At 43.8% G+C, this 21419-nt stretch overlaps 1 protein-coding gene across 2 annotated transcripts in view; it reads left to right on the top strand.

The window, feature by feature from the left end:
- Window positions 1-21419, top strand: part of LOC115151075 (rho GTPase-activating protein 15) — a 62611-nt gene that overhangs the window by 20935 nt on the left and 20257 nt on the right. For both annotated transcript variants that reach the window (XM_029695036.1, XM_029695035.1), the window contains exons 6-8: window positions 13888-13947; window positions 14177-14299; window positions 14481-14570. In XM_029695036.1, coding sequence (XP_029550896.1) covers window positions 13888-13947; window positions 14177-14299; window positions 14481-14570 — 273 coding nt within the window. The remainder of the gene's footprint in view (window positions 1-13887; window positions 13948-14176; window positions 14300-14480; window positions 14571-21419) is intronic.

Raw genomic sequence — 21419 nt, 5'->3', positions numbered from 1 at the left:
ACTTTGTGCATGACACAATACATTTTTCCAGACAATTGTTTACAGACAGATTATTTTACTTATAATTCAGTGTATCACAATTCCAGTGGGTCAGAAGTTTACATACACTAAATTGACTGTGCCTTTAAACAGCTTGGAAAATTCCAGAAAATGATGTCATGGCTTTAGAAGCTTCTGATAGGCTAATTGACATGATTTGAGTCAATTGGAGGTGTACCTGTGGATGTATTTTAAGGCCTCCATTCAAACTCAGTGCCTCTTTGCCTGACATCATGGGCAAATCAAAAGAAATCAGCCAAGACCTCAGAAAAAAATAATAAACCTCCACAAGTCTGGTCCATCCTTGGGTGCAATTTCCAAATGCCTGAAGGTACCACGTTCATCTGTACAAACAATAGTACACAAGTATAAACACCATGAGACCACGCAGCCATCATACCGCTCAAGAAGGAGACGTGTTCTGTCTCCTAGAGGTTAACGTACTTTGGTGTGAAAAGTGCAAATCAATCCCAGAACAACAGCAAAGGACCTTGTGAGATGCTGGAGGAAACGGGTACAAAAGTATCTATATCCACAGTAAAACGAGTCCTATATCGACATAACCTGAAAGGTCGCTCAGCATGGAAGAAACCACTGCTCCAAAACGACCATAAAAAATCCAGACTACGGTTTGCAACTGCACATGGGCACAAAGATCGTACTTTTTGGAGAAATGTCCTCTGGTCTGATGAAACAAAAATGGAACAGTTTGACCATAATGATCATTGTTATGTTTGGAGGAAAAAGGGGGAGGCTTGCAAGCCGAAGAACCCGAAAATGATGTGGATATATTGAAGCAACAGCTCAAGTCATCAGTCAGGAAGTTAAAGCTTGGTCGCAAATGGGTCTTCCAAATGGACAATGACCCCAAGGATACTTCCAAAGTTGTGGCAAAATGGCTTAAGGATAACAAAGTCAAGGTATTGGAGTGGCCATCACAAAGCCCTGACCTCAATCCCATAGAAAATTTGTGGTCAGAACTGAAAAAGCGTGTGCGAGCAAGGATGCCTACAATCCTGACTCAGTTACACCAGCTCTGTCAGGAGGAATGGGCCAAAATTCACCCAATTTATTGTGGGAAGCTTGTGGAAGGCTTCCCAAAACATTTGACCCAAGTTAAACAATTTAAAGGCAATGCTACCAAATACTAATTGAGTGTATGTAAACTTCTGACCCACTGGGAATGTGATGAAAGAAATAAATGCTGAATTTAAATGTATTTGGCTAAGGTGTATGTAAACTTCCGAATTCAACTCTAGCCTCGTTATTGTTATTTTATTGTGTTAGTTATTCGTTTTTACTTTAGTTTATTTGGTAAATATTTTCTTAACTCTTTCTACATTGTTGGTTAAGCAATTCACGGTAAGGTCTACAACTGTTGTATTCAGCAAATGTGGCAAATAATGTTTGATTTGATAAACAGGTCAGGCCTATAGTGAGGGGTTAAGTCGGAGTAGGGTTGCAAAGCTAGCATTAATTTACCAAAGTTACCTATAGTAATCTGTGGCATTCTATGGTAACTTTGGCCATTTATACTTGAATAACTTAAAAAAAAGTTTTTTAATTTTTTATATTTGTGTCCATTTTTTCCATGAGTTTCTAGTGGATAGACCATTTGGTTAAAGAAACAATTTCCTAATTATCAGGTTTGAAGGTAAGACCATGATGCAGACTGTGTCGGAGTAACAATGTTTATTACAGCAACAGGGGATGCAAACGACAGGTCAAGGCAGACAGGGGTCGATTACCAGAGTAGTGGGGGAAAGGTACAGGACGGCAAGGCTCAGGGTCAGGCAAAGTGGTCAGGCAGACGGGCTCAGAGACAGGACTGGCAAGGGTCAAAACCTGGAGGGTGAGAAATAGAGAGACTGGGGAAAAGCAGGAGCTGAGACAAAACCGCTGGTTGACTTGACCAATAAAACTAACTGGCAACAGGGGATAATGGGGAAGATGGATGACACCTTGAGTGGGGTGGAGACAATCACAAAGACAGTTGAAACAGGTGAAACAGATCAGGGTGTGACAGTACCCCCCCCCCAGGGGCGCCACCTGGCATCCTACCTGGGCACATACCTGGTTGACTGGGGTGTCAGCGTTGAAAATCCGTGATAAGGACTGGATCCAGGATGTCCCTGGCGAGGATCCAGCACCTCTCCTCTGGGCCATAACCCTCCCAGTCAACCAGATACTGGAACCCCCTGCCCCGAGGTCAAACATTCAGGAGACGCCTCACCGTGTAAGCCGGGTTGACCGTCGATGGGACGGGGGAGAGGGTGGGCCTGGAAACAGGAGACAAAGGGCTGTGAGACATGGGTTTAACTCTGGACACATGAAAGGTGGGATGTATACGAAGGGTACGGGGCAACAGAAGACGAACAGCAGAGGGGCTAATAATTTTGCTGATGCGAAATATGCCAATAAACCTGGGGGAGAGTTTGCCGGATTCCACCCAGAGGGGCAGATCCCGGGTGGATAGCCATAACTTCTGCCCGAGACGATAACGGGGAGCCGGGTCTGATGGCGATCTGCTTGTCATCGATGCCTGGAGGTGGTCTTGAGGAGCGCCGACCGGGCTCTCCTCCAGGTACGACGACAGCGGCTGACAAACATCTGGACAGAAGGAATGCCGACCTCTTTCTCCTGCTCGGGAAGAGCGGGGGCTGATACCCCAGGGAACGCTCTAATGGCGATAGGCCCATGGCAGAGCAGGGAAGGGTGTTGCAGGCGTATTTGAGGTGGTGTTGGCGGAGATCAGGCAGTGCAGAGTAGTCTCCAGATCCTGGTTGGCTCGCTCTGACTGGCCGTTGGACTGGGGATGGAATCCGGAGGACAGGCTGGCCGACGCAGAATGCCTTCCAGAACCAAGATGAGAACTGAGGGCCCTGGTCAGAAACCATGTTGACCGGCAGTCGATGGATCCGGAAGACGTGCTGCACCATGAGCTGGGCCGTCTCCTTGGCAGAGGGTAGTTTGGGGAGAGGAATGAAGTAGGCGGCTTTGGAAAACCGGTCGACCACAGTCAGGATGGTGGTGTTGCCATCAGATGGGGGAAGACCCGTGACAAAGTCCAGGGAGATGTGGGACCAGGGACGGTGAGGGAAAGGCAGAGGTTGGAGGAGACCAGCCGGAGCTTGGCGAGGAGTCTTGTTTTGTGCACACACTGTGCAAGCGGCGACGAATGTGGAGACGTCAGAGTCCATGGTGTGCCACCAAAGCGTTGTCGCACAAAAGCCAGGGTCTGGCGGGAGCCCGGGTGGCAGGCCAGTCTGGAGAAGTGGGCCCACTCCAGGACCATGAAGCGGACCGCATTAGGCACAAACATCCGGTTCTCTGGACCCCCCCGGGGTGCGGCTGGGAACGCTGTGCCTCCCGGTCCTGTTTCCCTATACCCCGGCTGAGTGCCGTCGCCAGGCACGAGGTGGGAAGGATGGTCTCGGGCGCCGAGGTAATAGCCGTGGGGCTATAATAGCGAGACAGTGCATCTGGCTTAACATTCTTGAAACCCGGCAGATATGAGAGGGAGAAGCTGAACCGTGTGAACAGCAGGGCCCAACTTGCTTGCCTGGAGTTGAGGCATTTGGCGGTGCGGGGATACTCCAGATGTTTGTGGTCGGACCATATGATGAACGGGTGTTCCGCCCCTTGCAGCCTGTGCCTCCATTCCTCCAACGCCGTCTTCACTGCGAGAAGCTCACGATTTCCCACATTGTATTTTTTCTCTGTGGCGTTGAGGCGATGAGAGAAGGTGCAGGGATGTAGCTTCAGGTCCAGGGCAGAACGCTGGGACAGGACCGCACCCACTCCTACATCCGACGCGTCGGCCTCCACCACGAACTGACGGGAAGGGTCAGGATGAACCATGGATGGGTGCAGTGGTGAACCGATGTTTGAGGTCCCGGGAACGCCCGGTCAGCAGCAGGGGACCATGTGAACGGAACCTTGGGAGAGGTGAGTGCTGACAGGGGGGAAGCCAGGGTGCTGTAACACCGGATGAAGCGGTGATAGAAGTTGGCGAACCCCAGTAAACGTTGCAGCTGCACCCTGGACGAAGGCTGGAGCCAATCCACCACCGCACTCACCTTCCCAGAATCCATCTGGACACTCAAAGCGGAGATGATGTACCCCAGAAAGGGGATGGTGGAGCGATGGAACTCGCACTTCTCTGCCTTAACAAACAGCTGGTTCTCCGGGAGGCATTGAAGAACCTGTCGGACGTGGAGCACATGTTCCTGGGGGGAGCGGGGGAAGATGAGGATGTCATCAATGTAGAAAAGACGAATCGGTTAAACATGTTGGGGAGGACATAATATACCAGAGCCTGGAACACAGCAGTGTCGTATGTGAGGCAAAATGGCATGACCAAATACAATCTTCCACTAATCCCCCTCCCATTTCCATACCAGGTGTTCCGTAGAGCCAGCTTGGAAAACATGGTGGTCACCTGGAGTGGCTCGAAGGCTGAGGAGATGAGTGGTAGCTGGTAACGGTTGTTCACCGTTATGTCATTGAGTCCCAGGTAGTCGATGCATGGGCGAAGGGTCTTGTCCTTTTTCTCCACAAAGAAAGACCCTGTGCCGGTGGGAGAAGACGAACTATGTATAAATCCTGCAGCTCTGGAGTCCCCAATGTAGGTGTCCATAGCCTTGGTCTCCGGTCCCGACAGCGAGTACAGGTGTCCCCGGGACGGACTGGTGCTAGGGAGAAGGTCAATCCTGCAGTCATATGGTCGGTGCGGCGGAAGCGAAGTGGCCTTGTTGAACACATGGCGGAGAGGTCCGGGGCATCTTCCGAGCCCCCAGGAAGACATCCTGGGGCAGGTTGCACTGACTTTAGACACTGGGCGTGGCAGAACGGACTCCAGCCCATGATGGCACCATAGACCAGTTGATTAGGGGATTGTGTCACTGGAGCCAGGAGTATCCCAATACCACGGGAATCTGAGGAGACTTGATGAGCAGGAATTGAATAATCTCGCTGTGATTCCCTGACACCCATAGGTTGATGGGAGTGGTAATGTCAGTGACCCGGCCTATAGAGCGCCTGTCCTGCGCTCTAACATCCATGGGAGTGGACAGAGGCTGATTGGAGGATGTTCAGCTTGGAAGCCAGGGTAACGACCAAAAAGCTCTTATCTGCCCCAGAGTCAATGAGGACCAGGAGAGATTGAGACTGGATTCCCCACAGCAGAATGGCATGAAAAGGGGTGTGAGCAAGGGAAGCAGGAAAGTTCTCCCTATGGACTCGCTTCTACCAGTGAGCCTGACCTTTTTAAAGGACAAGAGTACACAAAATGACCAAGAGTCCCGCAATACAGACAACTCTTCATGTTGATCCTGTATTGCCATGCCGCTGGCGATAGCCCAGCTCTATCTAGTTGCATAGGTTCGGGAAGCGGTGGCTCAGGCATCTTTGCGACTCTCGGGAAAGGTCGGGCAGCCTCGGGTTCTCTGCAATGGGATTGTCGGGGACTTCCAGGATAACTCTGAGGCAAGGTTGAATCCCTGGACATGAGAGGAAGTCGAATTTCCTCTCCCTCCGTCGTTCCTTTAGTTACCCATCGATTCGGATGGTCAAAGTGATGAGGGAATCGAGATCCGTAGGTAACTCCCAAGCAGAAAGCTCGTCCTTGACCTCCTCCGAGACGCCGTGCAGGCACATATCGAACAATGCTTCCTTGTTCCAAGCACTCTCCGTTGCCAATGTGCGGAAATCCACCGCATAGTCAGCCACACTGCAGGAGTCCTGCCGAAGCTGGATCAGCTTCCGGGCAGCTTCTCTCCCGGAGAACGGGGCGTAAAAACATTCTTCACCTCTCCCACAAACCCCTCCAGACTAACGCATATGGTCTACTGTTGTTCCCATACAGCAGTAGCCCAGGTGAGAGCCCTCCCGTATATCAGTGTCATGAGAGCTATCTTGGAGCTCGAAAATGAGGGCACACTGAGTTAGAAACGCCCGTCAGGTGCTAAACTCTCCATTGAAGCGTTCCGGGTTGGGTAAACGGGGCTCCCGAGATGGCGGAGTGGCCGATGAGACGGAGCTGCTAGCAGCTGGGTTACTGAGGGGCTGTGGGGTTAGCAGCGTGGCAGACTGCCTGCCAGACAACCTGCGGAACTGCTCCAGCAAACTGCCCAATGCCCGGTCATGTCGTTCAGCCAACGTTTGGTCCCCCTCCATAAGGCCACGAAGCAGTTCCTCGTGCCTCCCGATGGTGGCTCTTTGGGAGGAGATGGCATCGCGCAGCTGGCCCGGGTCTGCTGGGTCACCATGGCCAGTTCGTACTATCAGGTTTGAGTTTGAAGGTAAGACCCAGATGCAGACTGTGTCGGAGTAACAATGTTCATTACAGCAACAAGGGATGCAAACGGCAGGTCAAGGTAGGCAGGGGTCAATAACCAGAGTAGTGGGGGAAAGGTACAGGATGGCAGGCAGGCTCAGGGTCGGGTCAGGCAGAGGTCGGTAATCCAGAGGTGTGGCAAAGGTACAGGATGGCAGGCAGGGTCAGGGACAGGCATCAAAACATTTACAACAAAGACATATTGACATAGTAAAATAAATAATAGTGTGTAAAGGATATTTCAAGCTAAAACCCATCATTGTATTCAAGTTGATGGTTTATATTTAGGAAAATGTTTTATAGCTTTGTCATTTCTTTAATAAATAAAAAAAACTCTAATTTGATTATTTTAAATATTTTACATGTGATAAGGCCACACAGAGTTTCAGAGATAAGACACCTGCGATAATCTGAAGCACCCCAAAAGGCCACCAGATGTCCTCTCATAAAATTCCCCCAAAAACCAGAAAGTTACCAAAATACTGGTAGTATACTGGTAAACTTAGAAAGATTCCAGTAATATACCCATCCTCTGCAATCCTAGGTTGGAGTCAGATTTAAGTGTTTCCTGTCAATTGAAGGTAAAACAGCAGTGACACACGTCATTGCCATGAAACCACAGTAATTTCCTTTACCCCCAGTGCACGGCAGATTAAGATACAGGAAACACATGCACACACACACAAAAGGATTGTTGCGCAAACATGCATTTAAACATGCACAGTTCAGTGAACAATGACATTGTTTTGTACTTGAAAAAAATCTGTTTGCTGCTCATTTTGTACACGCTGGACATCCTATTAGCTCTCTGGGATACCTTGGAATAGAAATGGTCAAGATGTCACACAGGGGAGGGGACGTTGAGAGGAAACTTCTTCAAATGGGAATCTTTCTGGATCCACAGGCTCAACACACTGTCTCCTCTTGGCCTTAATGAGGAGTTTGACTTGAAACCGTTTTCATAGTTTCAATATGTCAAAAAAAATAAATGTTCATCCTAATTGAATATTATATGTATTTTACTGTAAATATTGATCACATTCCCTGTGTATGATCATATATTTTGATACATTGAATGTTAACATTGTGAAACTTTAAAATTAAAAAATGTTACCTCCTGTTTCAGGAAGTGATGTCAGTGAGTACTGCACCTATATATAGGACCTTCCACCCCCACCTGGGATATGGATGCCTGATGAAGACCTAAGGGTCGAAACGTTCTTAATAAATATCACCTGGGAGCATGAGCAGCAGTGTGCAATGTTTTCCTTTCTGTTTTCCATTGTTTTGTAATTGAACATGAAGCCAGCAGTATTACGTGCTATTACAAAACTAGTTTATTTATTAAAAACTAGTTTGTCCTCAGTACTCAGAATGTTAGACCTCAGTGCATTCCCCTGGAGTACACTACCGACACAGCAGTCGTATGTGTCCATGTGTGTGTGCGTGTCTGTGCGCGTGCGTGTCTTATACAGAATAATCCAGGGGTTTCCAAAATGTTTTGGCCTGTGACCCTATTTTGATATTTAAAAGAAATTGTGACCCCACCATGTAAAAAAAGTGATGTAATCAATGGCCAATGTTTACTTTTTAATTGGGGCAATGACAGTCTATTACAAACAGTGGTGTGTATTCATGGATGCCAAGGGAAGCCAGGCTTCTCCAAATATTTGACCAATAAAAAAATTATAATATAGAAAATAATTCATCTTTCGTCTCTCTGTGTTTTCATAATTTCCCGTCAATTCGCAATTGACTGAATCTCACCGGAGAAATCATCAGAGCGAAGGAAACAGCACCCCTAAGTCTCAGTATATGTAGCCCATGTATCTGATGCAGTCTGAACCAAAAGAGTATGACATGTTGCAGTCGTAGCGTTTGATTGATAGATGTCAGTAAGCATTTGGCCTTTCTTGATAAGAAAAGTATTAAAGAATTAGCCAATCAGCGTTGAGCTGAGCTCAACTGTGGGTTGTCCTAGTTCTGCAAATGGGGATTTGGACTTGTGGTTTTGACTTAATTCTCTGTTCAGGCTAATGATTATGACGGCGATTCTGATCTAACCATACATTATTATGTTGTGCCACTGGCCTGAGACAATTGAAGTTCAATATGTAGCCTAGATGTAGCCTAGACCTTTTAGGCTCATGTTAACTAGCTAGCTAACTTAGCTGGTTAATTGTTGCCAATGTGAGAAAGTTAGAGGAGCTCTGGAGGAGTCAGGCTGAGGGTTGCCATTGAGGGTGGAGGAATTGAGATCCCCATCCATGTATATCCGGCTCGACGGACCACTTGTTATGGCACTAAACTAAAAGACAAAAAATCTCTGGTATTTAACTTTTTTTTAAATGTAACCTTTGTTTAACTATGCAAGTCAGATAAGAACAAACTCTTATTTACAATGACAGCCTACCCTGGCCAAACCCTAACCCGGACGACGCTGGGCCAATTGGGAGCCCCATAGGGCGGCGCACAATCACGGCCAGTTGTGATACAAAACTGAGTTTAAGGTATTTGGCTAAGGTGTATGTAAACTTCCGCCTTCAACTGTATGTGTAGTTGAATTTATTTCTCCACTGTGTGACTGTTGTATTTTGTTGTCACGGCCTTATTGTATATCACGGTGGCGTATGAATCAATGGGTTATAGAGCAAACAACGCAATTATCACAACATAGGTTGTAATATGGCTTTTTTACTGGCTTGGCTTGGCTTCCTCAGTGATTTTACCCACGCAACGCTACTGATTACAAATCAGTCAGAGCTTTTTTGACAGTATTTCAATCTGAAGGAAGAATGGTTTGAATTGACTGAAATGCATCAGCAATGTATTGGGAAGTTCAGAGGATCATCAGGCAATAATGGTGTATGATTTTCTGTGTAGAAAAGTACATTATCATTGAATATGTTATTTTAGCCCTAGTCTGAATTCGTGCGGAGCAGTGACGATTTTAAATTCGAAAATCTTTGTGAGGCAATCAAAAAATGGGATGCATGCCAGCAAAGCCACTACACAACACAACACAAAACAATACATTAATTGCACTATAACGGTGACAAACGGTGCCCACAAACTGTTAGGGCCTACATAAAGCTGTCCCAACAGCAGAGTCCCAAAAGCAGTCCCAACACCTTACCACTGCTATTGCTGGCTATCACCGGAGCCTTGTTTGTCAGCAAAACCGTTCATTCAGCCTCATTTACTGCCTTGTAAAACAACATAGCTGATATGGCTGACTTGCTTAAACAAATGTGGTTTCTAGGCACATGGGCTACTAACAGCTTACGATACAACATACTTTACTTTTTAAGCTACAGTGCGAAAGTATTCACTCCCCTTGGCATTTTTCCTATTTTCTTGCCTTTACAACCTGTAATTAAAATACATTTTTTGGGGGGGTTTGTATCATTTGATTTACACAACATGCCTACCACTTTGAAGATGCAATTTTTTTTTATCGTGAAACAAACAAGAAATAAGACAAAAATTACAAACTTGAGCGTGCATGACTATTCACCCCTCCAAAGTCAATACTTTGTAGAGCCACCTTTTGCCACAAGTACAGCTGCAAGTCTCTTGTGATATGTCTCCATAAGCTTGGCACATCTACCCACTGGGATTTTTGCCCATTCTTAAAGGCAAAACTGCTCCAGCTCCTTCAAGTTGGATGGGTTCCTGCTGGTGTACAGCAATCTTTAAGTCATACCACAGATTCTCAATTGGATTGAGGTCTGGGCTTTGACTAGGCCATTCCAAGACATTTAAATGTTTCCTGTTAAACCACTTGAGTGTTGCTTTAGCAGTATGCTTAGGGTCATTTTCCTGCTGGAAAGTGAACCTCCGTCTCAGTCTCAAATCTCTGGAAGACTGAAACCGGTTTCCCTCAAGAATATACCTGTATTTAGCGCCATCCATCATTCCTTCAATTCTGGCCAGTTTACCAGTACCTGCCGATGAAACACCATCCACCACCATGCTTCACTGTGGGGATGGTGTTCTCGGGGTGATGAGAGGTGTTGGGTTTGTGCCAGACATAGCGTTTTCCTTGATGGCCAAAAAGCTAAATTTTAGTCTCATCTGACCAGAGTACCTTCTTTCATATGTTTGGGGAGTCTCCCACATGCCTTTTGGCGAATACCAAACGTGTTTGCTTATTTTTGTCTTTAAGCAATGGCTTTTTTTCTGGCCACGTACGGCTTAAAGTGGTCCTATAGACAGATACTCCAATCTCCGCTGTGGAGCTTTGCAGCTCCTTCAGGGTTATCTTTGGTCGCTTTGTTGCCTCTCTGATTAATGCCCTCCTTGCCTGGTCCATGAGTTTTGGTGGGCAGCCCTCTCTTGGCAGGTTTGTTGTGCCATATTCTTTCCATTTTTTTAATAATGGATTTAATGGTGCTCCGTGGGATGTTCAAAGTTTCTGATATTTTTCTATAACCCAACCCTGATCTGTACTTCTCCACAACTTTGTCCCTGACCTGTTTGGAGAGCTCCTTTGTCTTCATCGTGCCGTTTGCTCGGTGGTGCCCCTTGCTTAGTGGTGTTGCAGACTCTGGGCCTTTCAGAACAGGTGTATATATACTGAGATCATGTGACACTTAGATTGCACACAGGTGGACTTTATTTAATTAATTATGTGACTTCTGAAGGTAATTGGTTGCACCAGATCTTATTTTGTGTATGTCCATTACATGAAATACAAATAAAAATCCATTTAAATTACAGGTTATAATGCAACAAAATAGGAAAAACGCCAAGAGGTGTGAATACTTTCGCAAAGTAGTGTACATTATGCATATCTCCCTGGCATATTACATCATTTATGCAGCAGCATACAAGACATTTTTGGACTCACCTTGTTGTGCTGTGCTCTCTTGAACAGGAAGGTGGCGCGGCGGTCCTTCGTGGGCAGATTTTGTCATCAAACTTTGTCATCAAAGTCTGAAATTCTCTGGATTTATGGTGCTGGGAATTCGAAAAAATAAAGGTTGAATCATGATGACGTCAGTGATCTTCAGGTCGTAGCTCTAGAAAGAGGCCCAATTTCTGAAAGTTTAATTCATAGTTTTTTTCCAGTCATAGCTCATTTTTCCCGAGTTCCCAGTTGTCTTGAACTCACTAAAGTCAGATTTTTCAGTTCTGAGTTAACAGTTGTTTTGAACGCGGCACAAATCATGCTTCATTGACAGCATGGCCAATGTTGAATGTTTATCATTTTAAACCACACAGCCACTCCACTGAATAGCTGTCACGGCTGTCTGAAGGAGCGGACCAAAATGCAGCGTGTTCGTGGTTCCACATACTTATATTTATTGTGAAACGTTGCAAAACACCAAATACTTGAAAAGACAAACACAACCAACCGTGATGCAGAGAGGACAACACACTGCTCAAAAGATAATCACCCACACAACACAAGTGGGACAAACATCAACTTAAATATGGACTCAAATTAGAGACAACGACAACAGGCTGCCTCTAATTGGAGGTCATGCCAAACAAAACCCAACCTAGAAATACAAAAACTAGAAACTAAACATAGAAATACAAAAACGGACAAACACCCCCCTGTCACGCCCTGACCTACTCTACCATAGAAAATAACTTACTATGGTCAGGACGTGACAATAGCAGGCTAATGATTGCTTTACAGTGCTGGCAGTTAGCCACACTGATTCCTTCCAAACCCCTCATTGTTGAATTTGCGATTTCCAACTTGTTGTATAATGTTTATGTCCAATGGCCGATGAGCACCGATACGTTTTATCAATAATTTATCTTCATTATTTCTCTTCATATGACAAGGATTAAAAAGGATTTGCCAGTAGATTGTCGACTTCATTCATGATGATGACTGCTAGCTAAGATTTTGAAAGTATGATGTTGACATGTCCAATCAAAGCTACTGTAGATATAATGTAATTTGACGTAATTTTATCTGTGGCCAGTGACCTTGATCCTTCTTGGATGGGCACTTCTAATGTAACTCTATGGCAGCACCCAAGGGGCTTGAATCTTCTAGCTCTACCCTTACATGCCAACCGTTGCATGCACGAGCGTTGCAAAATAAATGTACACATCTTATTCAATCATTGAACCCACACTGCTTGCGCGGGTCAGCGAGCGTCTGCCTAGCCAAGCGCTAAAATAGAACTTTGTTGTATTTGTGACGCTCGATGCGATGCAAGTCCTGCCTCTCCCATCTCCTCATTGGTTTTTAGGAGCATGTACCCAGGTTGGTGATTGAAAGATGAGCTGAGGTCCACACTCCAGCCCAGTTGGTTGTGGTAATGTACCTTAAAGTTGGTTGCCAACTGCCATATTAAGTCCAAAGAAGAAGAAGCCTGAAGGAGTGAGAGATTACTAGAAACGAACTCAGTTTACAATTTTTTTTTTGTGGATTAATTGTTGGGGTAGAGGACCTTGTGCATTTCAGTTAAAATAACAACCCAATGTTTATATCCCAAGACAAATCAGCAAGCATCAGCAAGCTAACTAGCTTAATTGCCATACATGTTTAATGCTTTTTGACCTGTCCCCAAATTAATATAGTTGGTTCAGAGTTTGTTTTGATATTTCAACCTGCGTGTCCTGATCGCGTCTGGTGTGGGGGACAAAATCAACATGCGTGTGATGGCGCGTGCGGTCTGGTCAGCATGTTAGACTTGGACGGTGACATAGTGTCCCCATGAGGGACAGAACAAGCCGCAACACTCCTTATTTTCTGCTGGCTTGCCCCACCACAACAGAAAGCACTGAGCTAGGCTGAAACACCTACATTTTGGAGCTGCCTTACTCAAGAAAACAAAAAAGAGACCATGTTTGTATGCGGCTTTATTAACTCAATGATACATATATATATTATTTACATTGTTTCCAAACTGACATGTGACACGTAGTAATGCAAAAATAACATACAAAACAGGAAAGCCCCCCTAAAAAATGTGACAAGCATTCCCCCCTAAAAAATATGGGGCTCAAAACATGAATGACGGGTAGCCACTGGTGCCTGGTCTTGTCCATTCTGTTCTAATGAGTCCTGTACGGCTTGTGGGCATTGTAGAGGGAAACAGACACATAATGTACTTGTTCCTGGGAGTCTTATCTTTAAGTGATGTGGTCATAATATTTTGTAGCTTAAACGGTTCAAAAGATAGAGCCACATCTGTAGGAAGATAACTGAAACTGCTCTGTTCATTACAACTGCATCTAGAGGCTACCTGACGTTACTGACATAACCCCAGTTTTCACAACTCCATTGTCAAATCCCCCTAGTTTAGGAAACACTGGTGTAATCTGTAGGTTGCACATGCCACTCAGCCATCATTAGTAGAATGAATATATTCCTTACTTTTCAATCTATTTCAGTGCAATAGATGGCTTCCTTATATCCTACATTACATTATGTACCCGTTCACTAGCGTTAGTAGACATTGGTGACCTTAAGGTTTTCTATAAGCCACGTTTTCATGTTGATGTGGACGGGTTCTCCTCTCTACTCTGCCCTACATCAGGTAAAGAGGAGGAGCCAAGCAGAACCCCCCAGTCCTGCCCCCGGTCAGCGACCACTACAGGTGATTTTTGTTTGTTTATTTCACCATTTTATTCTGATGGAGGCAAAAAAAGTTTTTTGTTTTTTTTAACCTAAAATAGGCTAACTAATATGTTTTTAGGTTTGAGTGAGAGTTCCTTTCAAACCATTATTATTTTTTTTAAATCACATAGCCAACACAACGTGCATACATGATATCATAGAGGATGACACCAAAAAGTAATACACTTATTTCCATTGTGGCTCTGCAGGTGCTGGACCTATGGGAGCAGTACTCGGACCCCACCACAGGGCGATGTTTCTATGCAAACACCGTTACCAAGGAGAGGTCTTGGAAACCCCCCCGCAGAGCCCGCGAACGCACCCCCAGCCGGGTAACAGACATAATAGAACGTAGGGTCTTATGTTTAATTAGAACAGCCCACTTATTGTTAAACAGTACTATTTTTTGGGACAATAGAGTCTATCAACACTTATGTTAGTATTGCTAGCAATGAAAAATGGTGGGACAGATGTACATTGAAACTAACACCTATACTCTCTTCCCTGCTATAGGCTAGTCCGATGCAGCCACAGACATTTCCACAGGACACCAACAACCTGTCATTACCCATCCCAGGCACAGGAAATGGCAACATGCACAGGGTAGGCCCACCTACAGGCTCTGTTTCCTGTCACACGTTATCTGTCCTAATGTCTATACAAATGGTTACAATTTCAACCGCATGTATGGCATGCACAGGGTAATGATCTTCATTTGATTTCTTGTGGCCTATAGCAGTATGCCTGAAGACACTGAGAGGCTTCAGAGGAGAAGTGGTGTACTGTATCACTGAGGATGTGTTATCTTGTCACATCGCTATGTTATCATCACAGAATCAGAGCATCACAGTAGCAATACATAGAGATGTACTTTTGACTGGCTTAACGCCCCTCTACCCTATTTCCTGCTAGAGTATTCTAGCTACACAAACAAGATTTAGTTATCACAGAATCATTACACAGATAAATATCTCCATATACAGATGTACAGCTGGCTAAGTTAGTATCACTCAACACTACTACAGTATCATTACATAGACATACAGAACATTAAGAACACCTGCTCTTTCCATGACATTGACTGACCAGGTGAATCAAATCAAATTGTATTTGTCATATTTGTCACATTTCATCTTACAGTGAAATGCTTACTTACAAGCCCTTAACCAACAATGCAGTTAAGACAAAATAAGTGTTGAGTAAAAAATAGATAAGTAAAAAATAATTAAAGAGCAGCAGTAAAATAACAATAGCGAGGCTATGTACAAGGGGTACCGGTACAGAGTCAATGTGCGGGGGCACATAGTCAAGGTAGGTGAAAGATATGATCTCTTATTGATGTCACTTGTTATTCTATTTCTATGAAAGTCACTCTACCATACTTCCTGGTCGCCAGTGTAGGCCGTCTCGTCTCAGACAGCATTGCTCAGAAGCAGAGTATCAGAATAGGGGTGCTGATCTAGGATCCGTTTTTCGTTTTTAGATCATAATGAAAAACATCTTAGATCAGCACTCCTACTCTTGACCATTTTTGAATGTAGCACCATCTAGGGCTGAGAGCCAGAATAACACCTCATGTTCCAGATTAGTGTTAGAGAGACTAAATTTTAAAAAAGGGATTATTAACTAGTCTACTGTACATCCTCCTAGTTTCACCATGTACTTCTTTATTTACTTAATAATGTAATGTTGACAGTGAGAGTCTCGCAGGCCTTAAACACTCAAGCAGAGCTGTATGGATAGACATGGCACCAAGACTCCACAAGTTGTCTTGGTAACACTTTGGCCCCATCCGTAAACAAGCTCTGACCCAAAATGCACTTATTATACAGATGTCCGATCTTCATTTGATTAGTCTTTTTTTGCGGAATATGTTCCTGCACATCAGGAAGTTCAAATGAGCCTTGTGATTTAGATACGTTCATCGAAAACCCGCAGTTCTCTTTCTCTGCATGCGGGGGCAGTCAAGTCATTTGGACCAATGGGGCCATATTTGTCCATATTCTTTAGGCTACCCATTTAACTCTATCCATTGTCACATAATGAAAGGTGTCAAACCCCATAATAGGCTACAGTTTGTGTTTCCCTGGCTGAGCTGATGAGGGCCTTCAGAGGACATCTTAAGGTTTCTAGTGATCCTAAGGTTAGTTCAATCGAGGCCTGGGGTGGTCTAGCAATTATAAAATCTGCTATCAGCATGCACATATAGGCCTACCGTGTCAGTGTGGGTTTGATTCCGGCCCATGCCCATCTGGAAAAAATAACAAAATCCCCCGATTGACTTGATTTAGTTGTACATTTAAAGAATGGGCAGTCCCAGATAGGTGCAGTGAAATGTGTTGTTTTACAGGTCAGCCATCGTAGTACGGCAGCCCCGGAGCAAATTAGGTTTAAGTGCGTTGCTCAAAGGCACATAGACAGATTGTTCACCTTGTCGGCTTGGGTATTCAAACCAGAGACCTTTCGGTTACTGGCGCCAAGTCTCTATCCGCAAGGCTTCCTGACGACTTTCATCCCGATCTAGATAAGAAATTACCATTACAGACACTTTTATTTTAAAGACAGTTGTATTTAATGGATAACGTAAATAGCAAAAAAATCAAATTGTAACAGTATGCCACACCAACAATAGTTTCCATTCATACAAAGTGTCGGATAAATTGCCACAGTGGATTTGCTGTGGTAAACGATGAATGCTTGTCAAATAGATAAATTGCTCTTAGTCTGTTCAAAAAGGACTAAGTTGTTCCGATGATAATACCAACCAGAGGGCGAACATACACTGTATATACAAAAGTATGTGGACACCCCTTCAAATGAGTGGATTCTGCTATTTCAGCCACACACCTTTCCTGTTTAGCATGACAATGCCCTCGTGCACAAAGCAAGGTACATACAGAAATCTTTGTCGGGATCGATTTGGAAGAACTTGACTGGCCTGCACAGAGCCCTGACCTCAACTCCATCGAACAACTTTGGGCTGAATTGGAACCAGGCACATAATGAAAGGTGTGAAAACAATAATAGGCGATTGTTTGTGTTACCTGGCTATTGTTGCTTTCTAGGTCTGTGCATGTTCTTTTAGTCAATTTAGCCTACCTTGTATTATTTATAATCATATGTTATGTTGGACGTGTGCTAACAATCTAATTGTTATTTGTCCAATGATTTATTATTTCTTTAAAGTATTTTTTAACGATTAGGGCAGTCCCACTCCTTTCGTAATTGTTTTGCTTTTATTGAAGAGATAGAAAAGTGTTGGAAAAACAGGCAAGACAGGGGAGGGTTAGTCAAAGGGCAGTGGGCCTGGATTCTAACCTTTGCCTACTCCACTAGCTGAAACCGCTGGAACACACAGGCACTGAGGCCACCAATGATTAATTCTGCCTATTGCTTGCATTGAATACATAATAAAACAACTGATAAATATTTTTTAAAGATTTGAATATCTAAACAAATATTTAGAGTCACCACTAGGGAGCAGCTGGAAGCGGTGTTTGTATACAATGCACAACTTACCAACATTCGACTTTATGTAAGGGCACATTGGCCATCTAGCAATTCAGGCAAATGCCAAATGGGCTGGACCATTTTTTAGTTGGGTGGGCTGATTAAAATTTACACACACAATTAATATATATATATTTATTTAAAGAAATATGAAAAAGTTTCGGACGGCACGGTTTTCTGATAGGATGAGCTGAGGTCACGCAAACTTGCATTCAAAGTCAAACGGGACATCAGCAAAGAGACCTGCTCTGACTGCCATCTCTTAGACAGCCATGATCATGGATTGTAAAAAATGAAAAGGATGCCTATAAACATAGAATTAGATTGTCACCTTACTCAAAATGTTATATTTTTGAGGCTGCTAAAACCATGATTTGGTCAACAGTAAAGTGCATTATCCTTATGATTCCTGGAATGAAAGGTTCTGCCCCTTTGCCTCGTATGCTGTGATGAGCAAGCCACTCTCCTCTACCCCCAAGCACTCAAGAGAAAAATGCATTCTGAGCGTATAACATTTCAAAATGTAATTATAGGAAAAACAGAATTGGAAGCTTCGTCCCCTTCTCACTGTCAAAAAGAGGGTCTCAGCTGTCTGTAGGTACAATTTTTATTTCTCATCTCTCAATATTCAGCTTAATACTAACTATTTTACAACCAAGATATGATATGGCTTTGAGATATGGAAATGCACACCAGCCATTGCAAGGGCATAGGCCTATAGGTCTCATAGGTAGTAGCCTACGACCGCAATTTTTTTTAGGACATTACATTTACTATTGGATGAATACATGGCTACTAGCAGTGGGTAGCCTATTACATTTAGAGATAGTAATTTAGTTAATGTGTTGAGTTTCCAATTCCTCAGGTGTTGACCACAAATGAATTAGCCTATGATATTAGTTAGCGCAAATAAGATGTATGTAATTCATATCTATTGAACAAAACAAACAAAAAAAATATTCTGGAGTCCTATTTGAACAGTAAAATATAGCAACAATAGTCAATAATTGTCAATCCAAAATTCATGACAATTACTGGATTAGGTTGCACACCAAAATATCTTGAGGGATGGATTCCTGCTTGGACGTGTTAGATGAAACCAGGTATTTCTTGAAGACCTCAGTAGCCTATTTATTACATTTCTTAATAAAGCATCATGGATGACTTCATAAAACTATTACTCATGGGTTGATGCCACCAACTGTAAAAGTTAATGGCACCAAAAGTTAATGGCACCAGTGACACCAGGGAAAAATGTTAGTCTGGACTCTGGAGCCCTGTAGTAACTAACACTTCCGATAGGTGTTGATTCAGAGCAACACATATGACAGACACTAATTTGCGATATAGCCTAAGTCGTTAGTTTGGCTTTTATAACGTATAAGGCTTAAGCAGACAGACTGGCAGACAGGCAGACAGGCAGACAGACAGAGAACAAGAAGAAGCACAGAGTGACAGCAGAGAAGGTGCTGAGATAGATAGACAGCACAACAGGGACGAGCAGAGGCACAGTTATAGTGGTGAGTTGTATCTTCAGTGGGGTTTTTACATATTGTATTTGTTTTAAACATGAGCTGGTTAAAAAAGAGGAGAACCACCATGTCTCACCAGTCATTGGTACAGAAATGGTTTAGAAACGCTTTACTCTATTGTCAATGTTATGTATCAGCACTACTACCTGTGTCTAAGTAGGGTGTGTGGGGATTGGGTGTGTGTGTATAGCTGGTTGCCTGCCAGGGCTGTGAGTTGGCGGCGTGCACAGTGACATGGGCTGGTGTGGCTACAATTCCAGGGCGGAATTCTTGTCCCAGTCCGCGCCTGAGGCTACGTGCAGGCTGCAGCGTCTTGTGTGAATTCTTATGTGGATTAAAATAAATTGACGTATTTGTAGGGGGTAGATGTATTTTTCGTTAGGCAAAATCAGGTCAATTGTTTTATTGTATGTTGAAGAAAAACAATAGGTAGAATAAACTATAGGTTTCCTCAGTGCTTGTGGGTCCAGCGGTTACAGTCACTGACTCCGGCACACATATGCCAGTGTCGGCATGGGTTCAAATCCGACCCCCTGCAATTTGACTCATGGATGATCTTCTATTTTTGCATGCTTAAAGGGTTAAAACAGAAACAACTAAAAAATGAACAGTTTACCCATTCATTCAGAATAGTTAAGGTTAGGGCTATGGTTTGGGCAAGGCTTAAAGTAAAATAAAAAATGACATGCCTATGTATCATCAGTATTCATAGTATTCTTTAGTGCTTGCTAGAGCATTGTGAGCTGCCGCAGGGCAGTGGTCTAAGCAGCGCACTTTGGCTCTGAGCCTCCTGAGTTACTGGGCGATATGACCAGCCTGGGTCTACATTAGGCCCACAAGTTCATTTCATTTATATTTCAATGTTTTCAAGAAGTAAAATGAATAGTTATAACGACACAGGGCGAGACCCAGATGTAGACACTGGAGGCAGATGGTTCGAGTCTCTGATATTTATTGAAAAACAAGGGGCTGGCAAGAGGCAGGTCAAGGACAGGCAGAAGTTCATAAACCAGGTCAGAGTCCAGAAGGTACAGGGCGGCAGGCAATAGTCTTATAATTTTTACATCAAAGAAAAGTGTCTCAGCCCAACGAAATTGTCTTTGGATAGGCTCAAATGCATAAACATCCTGTCAGCTTTACGAAATGAAATATTAAAGCCGCACAATACAGGCTTTCAATCCACAGCAAAGACCAAAACTATATTTACAAATTATACATAGCTATAAAACGTGGACGAGCATCCACACTGGAGGAAAATGTATCGTTCTACAGTAGGCCTACATCTGTCAATCAACTGATGGCACAAATCAGCTCATCAACTCAGCCAGGGAAACACAAACAGTAGGCTATTATCGGTTTTCACACCTTGCATTATGTGACAATGGATCAATCAATAAAATGTATTTATAAAGTCCTTTTTACATCAGCCGATGTCACAAAGTGCTATACAGAAACCCAGCCTAAAACTCCAAACAGCAAGCAATGCAGATGTAGAAGCATGGTGGCTAGGAATAACTCCCTAGATACAGTAGGATAGGCTAACGGGTAGCCTACAGAATGTATTGTAATATCATAAAATAACAAGGGGCCTATTGCAACCATCGGTGACACTAGATTATCGCAATACATGCAAAATGTACAAGCACAGCTAATCTTAATAACAACCATTATTGGTCACCTCTAACCGGAACAACTTAGTCCTTTTTGAATAGACTAAGGATGATTTATCTATTTGACAAGCATTCCATTGTCTACAATAGAAATAAAGCGTGGGCTGGCGTGGGCCGGAATCATACTTATGCCGACAAGGTAGGCCTTTATGTGCGCTGAAGGCAGCAGCCCGAACTGTTAACCACCCCAGGCCACCATTGAACTCAATTTTGACCAAACCACACGCATGACATTGTCGGAGCCCTAGTGGAGACCAATATTTATCTTATGTTATTAAGCTACAGTTGAAGTCGGAAGTTCACATACACTTGGGCTGGAGTCATTAACACTCGTTTTTCAACCACTCCACAAATGTATTGTTAACAAACTATAGTTTTGGCAAGTCGGTTAGGACATCTACTTTGTGCATGACACAAGTCATTTTACAAACGATTGTTTACAGACAGATTATTTCACTGTATCACAATTCCAGTGGGTCAGAAGTTTACATACACTAAGTTGACTGTGCCTTTTAACAGCTTGGAAAATTCCAGAAAATTATGTAATGGCTTTAGAAGCTTCTGATAGGCTAATTGACATCATTTGTGTCAATTGGAGGTGTACCTGTGGATGTATTTCAAGGCCTACCTTCAAACTCAGTGCCTCTTTGCTTGACATCACGGGAAAGGAAAAGAAATCAGCCAAGACCTCAGAAACAAAATTGTAGACCTCCACAAGTCTGGTTCATCCTTGGGAGCAA

This window comes from Salmo trutta, chromosome 16 (assembly GCF_901001165.1).
Source record: "Salmo trutta chromosome 16, fSalTru1.1, whole genome shotgun sequence".
In the NCBI taxonomy this organism is placed as follows: Eukaryota; Metazoa; Chordata; class Actinopteri; order Salmoniformes; family Salmonidae; genus Salmo; species Salmo trutta.
The sequence above is the reverse complement of the archived record's forward strand: the minus strand, read 5'-3'. Positions and strand labels throughout refer to the sequence as shown.